This window comes from Cricetulus griseus (assembly GCF_003668045.3).
Source record: "Cricetulus griseus strain 17A/GY chromosome 1 unlocalized genomic scaffold, alternate assembly CriGri-PICRH-1.0 chr1_1, whole genome shotgun sequence".
Taxonomy (NCBI): Eukaryota; Metazoa; Chordata; class Mammalia; order Rodentia; family Cricetidae; genus Cricetulus; species Cricetulus griseus.
Window position 1 is genome coordinate 11599904 of NW_023276807.1, and position 13751 is coordinate 11613654.

The following is a 13751-nucleotide window of genomic DNA, read 5'->3' on the forward strand; positions in this document are numbered from 1 at the left end:
CATCTGCAAAGGAAACCACTCCCTGGTTATCTCCATCTTACTGATTCTCTGCCTGTTTCTAAACACTGCTAGAGAGGGCCGTGCAGCAGGTTCCTGTGAGGCTGGCACCCTGTGCTCACACACATTTGGGGAACAGCTCTCTGGTGAGGTGAGTGGCCATCCATTGCCTAGGCCCGTGGTCACTGTATCCCTCTCTTCCAGCCCACATTGCGCATGTGGTTGTACAAACACAAGTGGATAACAGGCTTTGTGATGGCCATGGGCTTGCAGATGCAGGCAGGATGGGGGACAAGTATCAGGATAGGTTCCACTAACTTCCTGCCTGGGGAGCCCACACTCCACTCAAATTCAAGATAACTCCCACCTAGCAGTGGTGGCGCACGCCTTTAATCCTAGCACTCGAGAGGCAGAGGCAGGTGGAGCTCTTAAGTTCAAGGCCAGCCTGGTCTACCGAGTGAGTTCCAGGACAGCCAGGGCTACACAGAGAAACCCTGTCTTGAAAAGGCAAAAACAAAAACAGGAAAAAAATGATTCCCATCAGGGATGAAGGAGCCAGTGTTCTGACAGGTGTCTGTAGCCCTGGAGATGCAGGCCATGCCAGACACCACACAGCAAGGTGTCAGGCAGCATTTCCACCAAGGAACAGGCCAAGGCTGCTACATCCTGGGCCGTCCTGGACACATTGGAAAAGGCAGCTCACGCCTTTGGCAAGATGCCTGGCAGCCTTTTAGGGCAGTTCAGCCTCAGCAGGGCCTGGTTCCCTTCTGAGGAAGTGAAGAGGGAGCATTGCAAGGTGGAGGGGGTATACTGGTCTGTGTCTTTGTCCTAACATCCCAGTGACAGTGACATGCACTCTGCCTTCCCGGATGCTCCTGCAGGGTTGCAGGGTGTCCAGTCCCTGAGAACTACCCAACAGCAGCAGTCTGGAAGCAAAGTACCCAAGTCCTCTGCTCTAGGTTTAGAGAACATTGTTTCTGTGTGCCGATCCAGTGTCCTGGTCTTACAGAGGCCTCTTGGAGGTGGGCGGGACAGAGACCAACGCTGGCCTGGCCTGGTCTGGCCTGAGCACTATGCTGGAACCTGCTGCCTTATATGACATCTGCTGGGGGAGCTCCAACGGCTTCTGCATCTTTTTTTGCTTGCCTGGTTTGAGTTCTGGAAAAGCTTTGCCAGGTGGGGTTAGGCAATTTCTGTGGAAAAAAAAGAGCCCACAGTCTGGGCAGGGCTCTCTGCTTGCCCCCTGCACAGCTGGGTGGTATATTGGGTGGGTCCCCTCTGCTTTTTCCCTTTATAAACTCTGCATCTGTCAAATTAAAAAGGGGCCCCCTGTCCCTGTTTCTCAGAGGGACTAGGAAGTCAGGAAGGAGTGTCAGGAAGGCCGTGGGCAGCAGACGGGCAGCAGACAGGCAGTGCCAGCATGGGGCTCACTCTTAGATGTGGGTTATTCACCCCTCAATGTTGCCTGCTAGTTGGGTTTTTGTTGTTTTTTGTTTTTCTAGATTGCAGCTCTAGTGTGACCCCCGCCACACCCCACACACTCACCCACCTCTTCCCTTCTGGATCCACCCCCAGCACTGCTGTGAGGCCTGCCAGCTCTGGCCCTCTCCCCGGCCAGGCTCTCCCCACCCTCTGTGGGCCTTGGTGTGTGGGGGATTAATGAAGCCCAGATGCAGGACTCCTGACTCTGGCAGTAGGTTCTGTAGCACAGCAGCGGCAGCTTGGAGGAGCCTTTTACCTCCCACTGTGTCTGAGCCCAGCTGCTGCCGATCCTAGACCCCAGGAACAGCTGGAAAACAAGTCCTAGCTACAGGCAGGCCGCAGAGGGCCGGGTACATAAGGGGAGGAAGCAGAATTCTGTCTTCCCAATCAAAAATGGGGGAATGGCTGGTTTCCCTTTCATTTGCCAGATGCAGTACAAATATAACAAGTAACAGCGTTCCTTTAAAAAAGAAAGAAAAACAGATTCTTTATCTGAAATTTGTCTTTAACAGGACTAAATCTGAAAAACCTAAGTCCTCTTTCAGCTGAATCTCTTTTTAGTATGATAGCTTTATTAAACAAACAGACCATTGAGCTATGTCTCCGTGGAGTTTTCCCTAGTCAAACACGTGAAACTAACACCCAGGTTGGGAAAGTACAACTTGAGCATACCCAGGGTCACCAAGCACCCTTACCTCCAGCAGTCCATTTGGGACTTGATGGAACTGAATTCTCACACTGACTTTCTTTTGTAGCTGTCATGTTCCCCACAGCAGAGTGGACACGACATGTGGAGGTAGTTGTGTAGCTACAATTCAGGCTGTTTACCGGGGAGTACCTCTCTCTCATGCCTGTGTATAGGGAAGCAGGACTGGAATTCAAAATCATGAGGAATCGGTTTAGTTTTCCAAAGAGGTCATGTCCCTTCCTCTCAGCTCTGTGAGCACCCCGTGTCCTCCACCCTCCTCGGAGTGGCCGTTTGTCCTTCTCACCATAGCCCTTCGCTGGGTGCCGGCATTACTTGCTGCTGTTCTAGCATATCAGGGGGCCCTGTGTGTTACTTAAGAAAAATCAACATAGCCTGCAGAGCTCAGGCCCCGTGTCTGACCCCATCTCCTCAGCTTGGTGGAGGCCTGCCCCAGCACTCCATCACTGAGGCAAGTGTGGCCCTGGGAACCTTGCTCTGGAGCCATCAGTAACCACTGAAGTGACCAGGCTTAGTCCTGGCCCCAGAAGTCCTCCTTAAGGAATCATTTCCTAGCACCTGCTGCACATCCGGTCTTTCTGGTCCTAGTGTCTTGCCAGGGATGTGACTGAGGGCACTTGTCAGAGGTCCTTCCAACAGCACTGTTACCGGCCGGCATTTCTCCTCTAAAGAATCCAATGCCAGACACATTTCCTATCATGCTTAACTTCTAGGCCTTTATTTGCTTTCCTTCCTCCCCTCATTTTCCTTCCTGGCATGGTTCGAGACAGTAGCATCTGAAGTCCACTGGTGTACCATTCTGAGTGGGTTACTTAGCACTGTGTGGTGTCAAGCCCCTCCAGAAGAGATAAGAATGAAACTCTCCTTGGGCAGTGGTGGCGCTCACCTTTAATCCTAGCACTCAGGAGGCAGAGGCAGGTGGATCTCTGTGAGTTCAAGGCCAGCCTGGTCTCCAGTGCGAGTTTCAGACAGTCAGGGCTACACACAGATACCCTGTCTCAAAAATAAACAAACGAAAAAGAACGAAACTTTGTGGCATGGCACTTGCCTGGCCTGTATAAGGCTCTGGGCTCCATTCTTGTCAGAATAAATAAGTGAATAAATAAATAATTCCATTCAAGGGGCTGACTACTGCCTGGAGACCAGTGTGTGGAGATAACATGGAATGACATGTTGCAGTCTCCCCAGCAAGGTGATTAATTACAGAGTTGTGGCTTGAAAGTTTGACCTGAGGAGGAATTTGTCCTGTCACCTAGTCTCAGAGATCCTGGGGGCAACTCTCAGTCCTACCCTCTGATCTCTTCCTTCCTCTCTTCATGCACCCAAATGCCTAAGGACCCAAGCGTGAACATCTGAAGCCCCACTGGGGCCTTCATTCCTGACTAGAAGATGGCTCAGTCCTGAGTAAGCATTGACTAAGCATAGCATTATGGCTGGCCTCAGATTCTCATCTAGGCTGACTGAAGCAGGAAGGAGGCCCGTGCCGGCTCACAAGCAGCTCAGGGAACAAATGTTTTAGAAACTGGGGCTGGTGGCTTCAGGCCAGCTGGCTTTGGGTATTCCTGGAGCTCTCTCTCCCTTGTTCTCTTTGCTGGCCCCCATGAAGTCTGTCCCACTGGGAGTCAGGAGGACGGACAGAGAGCACTATAAGGTGACCCCACAGGGAAGCTATCCTCTCTTAACTGTCCAACCACAAGATCCAAAGGCTGCTCCAGTGGTCCCTCTCAGGTGCCTGGATCGAGTCAGGATGGTAGGAGGGGAATCCCAAAGGAAAGTTAGTTCTCTGAATAGTGGGTGAAGAAAATAAATAAATAAATAAATAAAAATAAAAAACCCCTGGTCTCAAGGGGCTAATCACCCACCCTGCTTGAAGTCCTTTGAAATTTGAGAGTCAGTGCACTGGGCAGGACAAAGAGAACAGAGAAGAGAATGTGTTTTTCTTCCGTTGCCTTTCCCCCTCTATCTGCATATTTTCCTCCTTAGTTGTTTTATCCCCTTTTTCTTCTTAGATTCTTGCTTTGTTTATGGTTCAGTCCCCAGGGTCTCCTGCATGCTATGCTCTGCCACTTAAGCCACACCTGGTTTGTCTCTGTACATATTTGTTAGCAAAGGTAGGAATGTGGTTCACTTCTGAGTAGACCTTTCACCCATACAGATCTACAGATAATCTACACATATGCACAGAGCTGAGGGGGTTAGAACTCCAAAGGAAAACGTGTTATCCTCGCTTGGCAGATATCTTGTCTTTTCTATGCTTTTTGGAATGTTCAGAGACCCCCCCCCCCCGACCTCCAGCCCACCCTACTCAGACCCTTGCTCTTCTCTCCCAGGCAGCTTAGAAGCCAACTGAGTCTCACAGTTATTGCCCGGATGCTGGGTCAGCAAGAGGCACTTCCTCTTTGGGGAGAGAAAAGCCAGGTGAGTCTGCCTCAGCAGGACCAGGAAGGCCTCTGGTGGGCCATGACCCCTCTCCCCATTACCTGCTTACCCCTGAGGTATAATCAGAGCGCCCATCCCCAGACCTAAGCTGGATTTGAATGCTTCACTCAGATTCCTGCGGTTCCAGTTACTGGGGCCAGAGGCATAGTTGAGTGGTAGAGCCCTTGCCTAGCCCATGTGAGCCCCCCCCTGGGCTCTTATTAGCATAGCAAGAAAACAGTGTTATCAACCAGCGCTTCCAGCTACAGGGGAGGCCAAGACAGGAAGATTACTTGAGCATAGGACTTAAGAGACCAACCAGCCTGAGCAAGGCTGGTGTGGTGGCTCACTCCATTAATCACAAAACACATTCCACCATGCTCAAAAATAGTAGTTTTTTTGACTGGGCGTGGTGACACACGCCTTTAATCCCAGCACTTGGGGGACTGAAGCAAGCGGATCTCTGTGAGTTCGAGGCCAGCCTGGTCTACAGAGCGAGTTCCAGGATAGGCTCCAAAGCTACACAGAGAAACCCTGTCTCAAAAAACAAAAACAAAACAAAAAAAAGAAAGAAAAAAAGAAAGGAAAAACAAAACAACAAGGAAGTAGTTTGCTAACTACCTGGTTCTAGGCACTAGGGATTGACCAGGCCTGTGAATGTGAAGCCTGCATTACAGCTGATGAATTATCGTAAAATATACATAACATAAAACTTATTATTTCAACTTTTTTTTTTTTGCCAGTGTTTTGTTTTGTTTCATTTTGTGACAGTCTCTTAGATAGATCCTCCTGCCTCAGCTTCCAGAGTGCTGGGATTACAAGTGTGTGTTCCAGCTTCACTCTTAAGTGGTTTTTGGTTGTTTTTGTTTTTTGAGACAGGGTTTCTCTGTGTAAGAGTCCCAGCTTTCCTGGAACTCACTCTGTAGATCAGGCTGGCCTCAAACTCACCGAGATCCACCCACCTCTGCCTCCTGAGTGCTAAGATTAAAGGTGTGCGCCACCACCGCTTGGCCTGGTTGGTTTTTGTTTTTTTAATATATTTTTATTCTTTTCGAATTTCATACATGAATGCAACATATCCACCCTCCTACTCTTTGCCCTAAGGCTTCCTAGACCATCCCTACCCAGTGCTCCTGACTTCATTTATAGCTATATACATATTGATGTGGGGCCACTGGGGCATGGCCTCCTTTCCAGGGGCAGCATCCTTGAAGTTCACTGACTGGGCTAGAAGGATGGCTCAGCAGTTAAGAGTGCTTGTTGCAGAACTCACTTCCCAGCCCCTGGGAACCTCCCACTCTTCACTTCCCAAACCCTGGTTCTGCAGCAGAAGAACAGTAAAGGTGGAAAGAAATACCCTAAAGCTGCCCCTACCAGAGTCCCCTATTCCAGTTAGACATCCCTGCGGCATCGGGGGTGAGTCCTGGCTTCTTCCCCACTCCTCCTGGAGGATCTCTGACACCGTTAGCTTGGAGGCCATGCCCTCCTTCTGTTCCAAGGATAAGATGGGGAAGTTGGAAGCCTCTTGCTTCCACGAGGGATCTCCCTGGAATTCTTGCAGTTTCAGGGCCCCCCTGAATGCCTAGCTCAACAACACTTAAGAGGTCAGGCAAAGGCAAAGGCACATCCAGCACATCCCCAAGCCAGCTAACTTAAGAGCCAAATCCAAGACTTTGTGAGGGAGCTAAGAAAGGTGTCAGTTGGTTTGGTTGGAAGGAGGAGGCTGGGCCTGACTCTTGCTTCAGCTCCCCCTCCCGCTTTGCCTTGAACACCTTTGCCCTATCACGGAAAGGGGCCTCAGTATGGCAGGAGCTTGTCATTCTACTCCGGCTGACACCCTCCCTTACTTGTTCAGTGTCTGTGTTGTGTTCCCCACACTCATGTTCCTAGGCAGAATCTGGAGACCCTGAGAGTGGGGAATTAATCCATTGCCCCTCAGCCCAGGGCTGTCCCATGCCAGGAAGACAGTGTAATGCTTGTGGAATACAGAGACAGCCAGGTGAGTGTCAGGGTCCCCAAGGAGAGAATGCTGTGCAAGTCACCATTGGGAGGGGATGACTCCCCAGTGAGGTCACTGAAGAAGGGAGAGTAGGTCAGGAAGTTAGGAGCAGCTAAAATTCAGCCAGGTTGCCCATGGCTGCATGGCAGCCTGCTAAGGAAGCCTTGGCTTTGGCAGAGGAGCTCACTGAGCCTCCATAGAGAACTGACAAAGAAGAAAAGTCAGAACTCCAGGAAGGGTAGGTCCCTGACACCTCTTGCCCAGAAGCTGTGTTAGCAGTGACCCAAAGGTGAGGTCATTTCAAGGCTGAGGGGCTTTCTTGGCCTGAGACTGCTGGGAGAGTGAGGGGGTCGGGTAGGACTGCCTGGGCCTGGAACGGAGTCATGAGGAGGGAGGCACATTGAATATGCTGCTTGGTGAATCAGGGAACTAGCTCAGGAGTTCTCTGCAACAACCACAAATCCAGAACCCCAAGGTCAGTCAGGCAAGTGGAGCCAGACTCTGCTTCCTGACTCCAGGTCCTTTCCTTATTCCTGCCTGCCTGCTGTGGCCACTGCAAACCCAGCTGTGTGCCTGTCTGCTCCTCAGACACTTGACTAGGCAACTCAGATCCCAGGCTCAGCCTCAGACACCAGGTGTGACACTGCCAGATGACTCCTGAGGAGGGGTGAGTTAGCAGTGACCTGTGTGACTGACACTGCCTGAGGATAGGCTTCTGAGAAGGCACCTGAGCCAGGTCCTGGAGGATGAGTCCATGCTTGCTGGGTGTACTGCCAGGAGGAGAAACAGCCAGCCAGGTATGTTTAGATGCGCTGCTACTTGTCTCTTTCTGGTGTCCCAGTCTGGCCTGTTAGACCCTTAGACTTGCCTCCAAAGCCCACTTTGTCCCCACAGCCATCCATGACACCTCCACACAGCCACCGCTGCCCATACCCTCTCTTCTTGGCCTCCTCTTGTGCTGACCTCGCCCACTGAATGCACACAGCTCTGGTTGTGCACTGGCCCCTCCTTTCACCTGTAATAGTTGTGTCTACCAGGCAGGCAGCACTCACTATGCTCTGAGTACTGTTCTTCATGCTTGCTTCCTCAAAACCTTGGGCTGGAAGAGCTGCTACTCTATCCATGGTTTATAGATGAGGAAACCAAGTCAGGGAAGCTACACAGCAGGGAAGCGGGAAGCCAGGATTAGAACTGGGCCGTGGACCCCTGCAGCATGCCCTCTCAACCTCCCCAGCCCCTTCCCTGGCTCCTAACAGCCTGTAGCATTTGAAGGAGCTTCCGGGTTGACTGTCATAGGAGAGAGTCCTGGGGACTAACGTGGGTGAGAGGGTTTCTCAGGACCCAAGCCACAGCCTGAGCCCCAGCGGGAGCAGTACAATTGGAGAACTGGGATTGAGAGACTGCAGGCTGGCAGAATGCAACAACCCAGCACTTGCATCTTCCCGGAGAGTCCCAGGGTTGGACCAGTAATTCATGTTGTTTCATTGAATACTGGGAAAACTTCGGAAACAGTCGCTGTTTGGCCTCAGGCCCCAATGTGCTCTGGAGTCTGGTCTGGGCAGGAAAGAGCTGATTTGAATGAAGGTCCTCTCCTGTGATCTTCTTAGTCCAAGCAGGCCAACAGAGGCACCCAGAAAGAAGTAATATTTGGGGTAAACTTCCAGAGAATGACAAGTGCTATGGAGAAAAATTAAGCTAGAAAAGGGAAAAGTAGCATTGGGTGGGTACGGTTTTGTAAAGGTGAAGAGAGGAAGGGACATTTGAGCACAGCTGTAGGAAGCAAGGTTTCCTGGGGGCGGGGTGGGGGTCACTTCCAGCAGAGGAAATAGCATGTGCAAAGGCCCAGGGGCTCAATAAAGGACATTTTACGTTGGAGGGAAAGCAAAGAGGCTGGTGTGGCTAGAACAGAGGACTGAGGTAGATTTGCAGAGGCTGGGGTGAGAGAGGTTAAGGAGGAGGTTCCATCGGCCAGAACCATAAGGCCATGGTGAAGCCATGGGCTTTCAGGCCCAGAGGAAAGACAGAAACTGAGCTGAAAACATTTTAAAGTCAGCTAGCTGCTGTGTTAGACTAAAGTGTTGAGGGGTAATGCAGGGAGGGTGAGCCTGTCATTCTGCAGAGCAGTTGGCCTGGGGTGATAAGCGGCAGAAGTAGGTAGTGGCAGATGCTAGCACTTCCCAAGGACAGTCAGCAGGGCTCCAGAGAGCAAGCAGGAACCCTCCGGGAATCAGATGTGGAGGGAAGGAGATAACCTCTCAGCAGGCAGGCAAGATGCAGTTGGAACTGGTTTGGGAGGAAACCAGGAATTTGTTTCTTTTTTGGGGGGGGGGGTTTCAAGACAGGGTTTCTCTGTGACTTTGGAGGCTGTCCTGGAACTAGCTCTTGTAGACCAGGCTGGTCTCGAACTCACAGAGATCTGCCTGCCTCTGCCTCCTGAGTGCTGGGATCAAAGGCATGCGCCACCACCGCCCAGCTGAGTTTGTTTCTTATACCAACCTCTTGCAACATAGAAACAAAGCAAACCCTTTTTTCAAATATGTATGTATGTATTGTGTGTGTGTGCACATACCAGAGTGTTCCAGTGGAGGTCAGAGGACAGCTTGCAGGAGTCCATTCTCCTGTTCTCTCCTTCCACGATGCTGGATTCAGGGACCAAACTCACCACGTTTTCAGTATTCAGGCTTGTCAGCAAGTACCTTACTTACCCTCCGAGCCATCCTATCGACTCATTGTTTGGAGATTTCCTATGAAGCTAGTTGGCCTTGATGTAATCCTGGCTGTCCTGGAACTTGCACCTGTAGACCAAGCTGGACTCAAACTGGGAAATCCTCTCCCCCTCTTCCTCCCAAGTGCTGAATTAAAGGCATGACCCACCCACCACATTCAGCCTCAAATCATGTCTTGTAACTTGGAAAGCAAGGGCTTTGAGTGCTCCAAATTAAGGGGGATAGGAAAGTTTGACTCTCCCAGGAAATGGTTAACTCAAGTCCTAATGCTAGTCGGCCATTTGTTTGCCTAATGAGTACTTAATAAGCATTAGCCATGTGCCAGGCAGGGTGCTTGGCTGCATGGACCCTGCAGGAGACACTGCTGACCTCATAGCCAGGGAGGGGGCTGATAATAGTACAGTAAGCGAGCGAGTTGTATGCCTGGAATAGGGTAAGTGATGGAATGGAAAGGTGTGCAGGATAGGGGACTGGCAAGTGCTGGAGGCTGTGGGTTAGACGTGACAGCAGACTCCCACAAGGAGGGGACAGTTCTGCAATGTGTCTGTTCAGACGCCACCATGTGAGGGCCCAGGCTCCGGAGAGCAGCAGCAGCAAGTCATTTGGGACCGTCTAGTGCCTTACAGCCACCTCTCCTGTGCAAATTGGAGCCACTGCCAGGATTTGAGAGCAAGACAGTTGCTTTGCCAGGATCCTCTCCTGCCAAGAGACTGGCAAGACCAGTGGAGGCCTGTCCTTCTGGGTGATCATCACTTCTTGCCCTGAGGTGTCTGCCCTAATGGGCTGAGTGTTTGCTGAGTTGGCGCTCTGCTGTGGAGGTAGGGGGTGGGGGTGGAGAGGGTGTCGTCTGGTCCTGATCCTCCCTCTATAAGACCTTTACGAACCAGAGAAGCCTTCATCCAGTGGAGAGGGTGCCATGTGGGGGCGGGGCGATGCGGGAAACAAAAGAGAATCTGAGACCAAAATGCAAGACTTCACTGAGGCACCGCTAGTGCTTTCTGGAGCGAGGGGAAAAACACAAGAGTGAGCAAGTGAGCTCGGTCTGTGCTTTCCCTACCAGCCCTGCCCCCAGCTCCTAGAGCCGGGAGGGTCCGGGTTCTGCTAAGGCGGGCCTTCAGCCACACTGGGGGCGTGGTCTTCGAGGCAGGGCGGGGCAGTCCAGTGCTTGCACAGCTGTGAGCTGTGAGCTTCCAGCGTGCGAAAGGGCAGGGCGGTTTTTGACAATTATCCCGAAGGCTGGCACAAGGCAATGCGGCTCTCGGTGCAGCCCCAGATGGAACCTATTTCTGTCCAGATCCTTCCTCCCCGTTTTTGCTGCCTTCTTTCCACATTCCAGGAGCCAAAGCTATCCTGGCTCCTAGCTCCTCATCCTCCTCTCCCTGCCCAGCTGCTGCTCTCCAGGGCTTCTAAGGTTGAGGGCAGCTGAAGTGCTGAGCAGGTGCTGGCGGGTGAGTCACAGGAGGAAGCCAGGTGTGGTGTACCACCCGGCTGGGCTTAAGCTGGAAGCTGGGCTCGGGGCTCAGCCCTCTTGCCTGTGGCCACACTGCACCTGCTAGATACAAGGAGTCGGTCCTCTTGAACTACCCTGACACTGCCCCTTCTTCCGAATCTTTGGTCCCATCCTTAGGGTTGCACATGGATGACTTGAAGAGACTAGAACTGGGGCCAGCCTATCTCGACTCAGCCATACCCCAGCACCCAGGCAGTCCTTGCTGGGACCCTATTTAGACCGCCCAAGACCACGTTTGGGGTGACCAGAGGGAGGGGCTAGCTTCAGGACCTAGGCAGGTTGCATCCCTCCCAGGGATTCAAAGCCTGTTTTGTTCAGAGGGGATGGGCAGTTTCTTCAAAGCTAAACCGGAGGTGGGGCGCCTGGTAGATTAACACATCAACCAAATCCCTGTGTAGACCTTGCAGGGGGATCCCCCAGCTAAACAGACCAGTTGAAAGGGTATTTCTGAGATTGAGAAAACTGAGTATAGATATAGGATGAGGATGAATTATTGGTTATTTTGTTGGACAAGAAAACAGTATGGCTTTTTAGGAAAAGGAAAAAGAGGGCTGGGCAAGGCACACATCTCAGTACTCGGGAGGTAGAGGTAATAAGATTGCTGCAAGTCTGAGGCCAGCCTCTGTCTGCAGAGGAAGTACCAGGCCATGGAACCACGGCACACAGGACCCTATCAAAAAAGAAAACAAATGTGCTGCTGAAATGGCTCCTTGCTCCAGAGGCACTTGCCACCAGTCTTAATGACCCAAGTTCAATCCTCAGACCCACTTGTTGAAAGAAAAAACTAACTCCTGCAAATTATTTTCTACCATCAGGGTGTATACTGTGGCTTGTTTGCCCTCCCCACCTCCCACCCCCATCCCCTGCAAATGACATGTAATACAAAAATGCTTGTATCCCAGAACTTAGGCAGAGGTGGGAAGGTCACAAGGTTTAGGTCAGCTTGGGACACAAGGGGAGACCTTGTTTCAAACAAGCAGTGCTATTGGTATTATCGGATGCTATTATATTGTGAGGAGCCCTCCTTTTCTGTTATAACTTCTCTATGGTTTAGAAGACTCAATGTTTGGAATCCCTGGGAGGGAAAGAGTGTGGTACAGATGCAGAGGGACAGGCAGGCAGAGCAGTTGTGGTCATGGTTCACAAGACGGACATGTAAAGCTGAGAACATATTCTGTCCTCTTCCTGTGGATTGGCCATGTCACAGCAACAAGCTAAGTGACAAGAGAGGTATGCAGGGGGAGAGTATGCTATTGGCTACATAGCTGCTCAGGTGGTCGAGGCCCCACTCAGTGGCCGAGGTCCTGCTCAGGTGGCAGAGGGAATCTCTTTCTTACTCCTGGTTTTCCAGGGAATTTGGGTAAACCCGTAAGCCTCAGGAGAGCTTCCTAATTTATCAAGTTAAGGAAGGGCTCACCCTGTGTTAGGTAAGAGTGTGTGTGTGTGTGTGTGTGTGTGTGTGGTGTGTGTGTGAGAGAGAGAGAGAGAGAGAGAGAGAGAGGGTGAGTGAGTGTGAGTGTGTGAGAGTGTGTGAGTGCATGTGTGTGTGTGTGAGTGTGAGAGTATGAGTGTGTGTGAGTATGAGTGTGTGAGTGTGAGAGTGTATGTGTGAGTGTGTGAGTGTGTGTGCATGCTTATGTATGCCCATGTGCATACAACATGCCCATATACATGTCCTTCCTCCTAGGAAGAAGGGGTGTGAACCATTTTAGGTAGGTCACATAGCTCATACGGAGAGATGGATTCAGGTTCTGGAAGCTAGGGTTACGACCCTCTGCCACCAGTTGAAGGTGTCTCCCAGAGCATTTGCATACACACTCAGTCACAGTCTCCTTTCTCCTCTCCAGCTAGCCTTGCTCAGCCAGCTCCTCAGCCTCATGAGACCATCATCCCTCAGGCAGTGTCTGGGTGCTGAGACCTTGCCATCCTGTCAGGGGCAAGAGCCAAAGGCCACTGCTGAGCTGGACCACAAGGTAAGTTCCTCAGCCCTTGCCTGCATTCACCAAGAAGAGCCTGCTACCCCATTTAACTGGGAAGGTGGGGCTGTCCCCATTGTACAGCCTGAGGGGCCTTTGGCTGCTAGTCCTTCCAGAACCGCAAGCCACTCTAGGACAGGGGCCAGAAGGCTGCCTTCTATGTGGGGAGGAGGTGCTCAGTATCCCTCCCAAGCCTATAATTAGCACCCTTGCTCCCCTGTGCATGTAGGTGCAGGTGAAGCTGTGGGACCAGGCATACCAACAGAGCTTTGTCCAGTTTCCCTGTTTATTCCCACTAATTTTGACCAAGGCTTAGCCTGTGACCTTTCTCCAGTTCCTCCAAGTAAGTTCATCCAGGCTTTGACCAGTTTTCCCGAAAGCCAAACTTCGGAGAGAGTCAAAGGCAATGAAGTACCCTGGTTTGGGAGGTTGTGGGTTAGGAATAGCAGAGGCCTGTATATCCCTGAGGTCAGGAACCCAGGTGGGTGTGGGGGTTTCCAAGTGGATCTCCATGGCCCTTCTATCCCTAGAGACTCGGGGTGAAGAATGGAGATAGGGATCTTCTAATTCAGGGGGGCAGGGATTAAAAAACGTGGTTCCTGAGGTTGAATATTAACAATCCAGAAGTCCAACCTCTGGGCATCACTCTGAAAATCAGATAAGTGAATTAATGACTTAATGAACACAAATGAACCATTACGAAGATAGGATAATCCCCAGGTGCACAGGTGCACACTCGCCTTCAGAGCATGCAGGGAAGGTTGCCTTCGCCTTGGGATTTGTATTCGAGCTTTTACAAGGCTACAGTCTCCCAGGAAGGTGGGGGCCATCTGCACATCCCTTTTCCTTTGCCAGGTATTTCCCAGGAACCAGGAGTGGATGACACAGACAGGTGGGAGGACTCTAGAAGGGAACTGGGGTCGGCCCCTGGGTGGGT

The 13751-nt window shown here is 51.5% G+C and overlaps 1 protein-coding gene across 2 annotated transcripts in view; it reads left to right on the top strand.

The window, feature by feature from the left end:
- The window catches only part of Fam178b (family with sequence similarity 178 member B), an 89928-nt gene that overhangs the window by 60897 nt on the left and 15280 nt on the right, over window positions 1-13751 (top strand). For both annotated transcript variants that reach the window (XM_027386859.2, XM_035452368.1), the window contains 2 exons: window positions 4516-4603; window positions 12686-12811. In XM_027386859.2, coding sequence (XP_027242660.1) covers window positions 4516-4603; window positions 12686-12811 — 214 coding nt within the window. The remainder of the gene's footprint in view (window positions 1-4515; window positions 4604-12685; window positions 12812-13751) is intronic.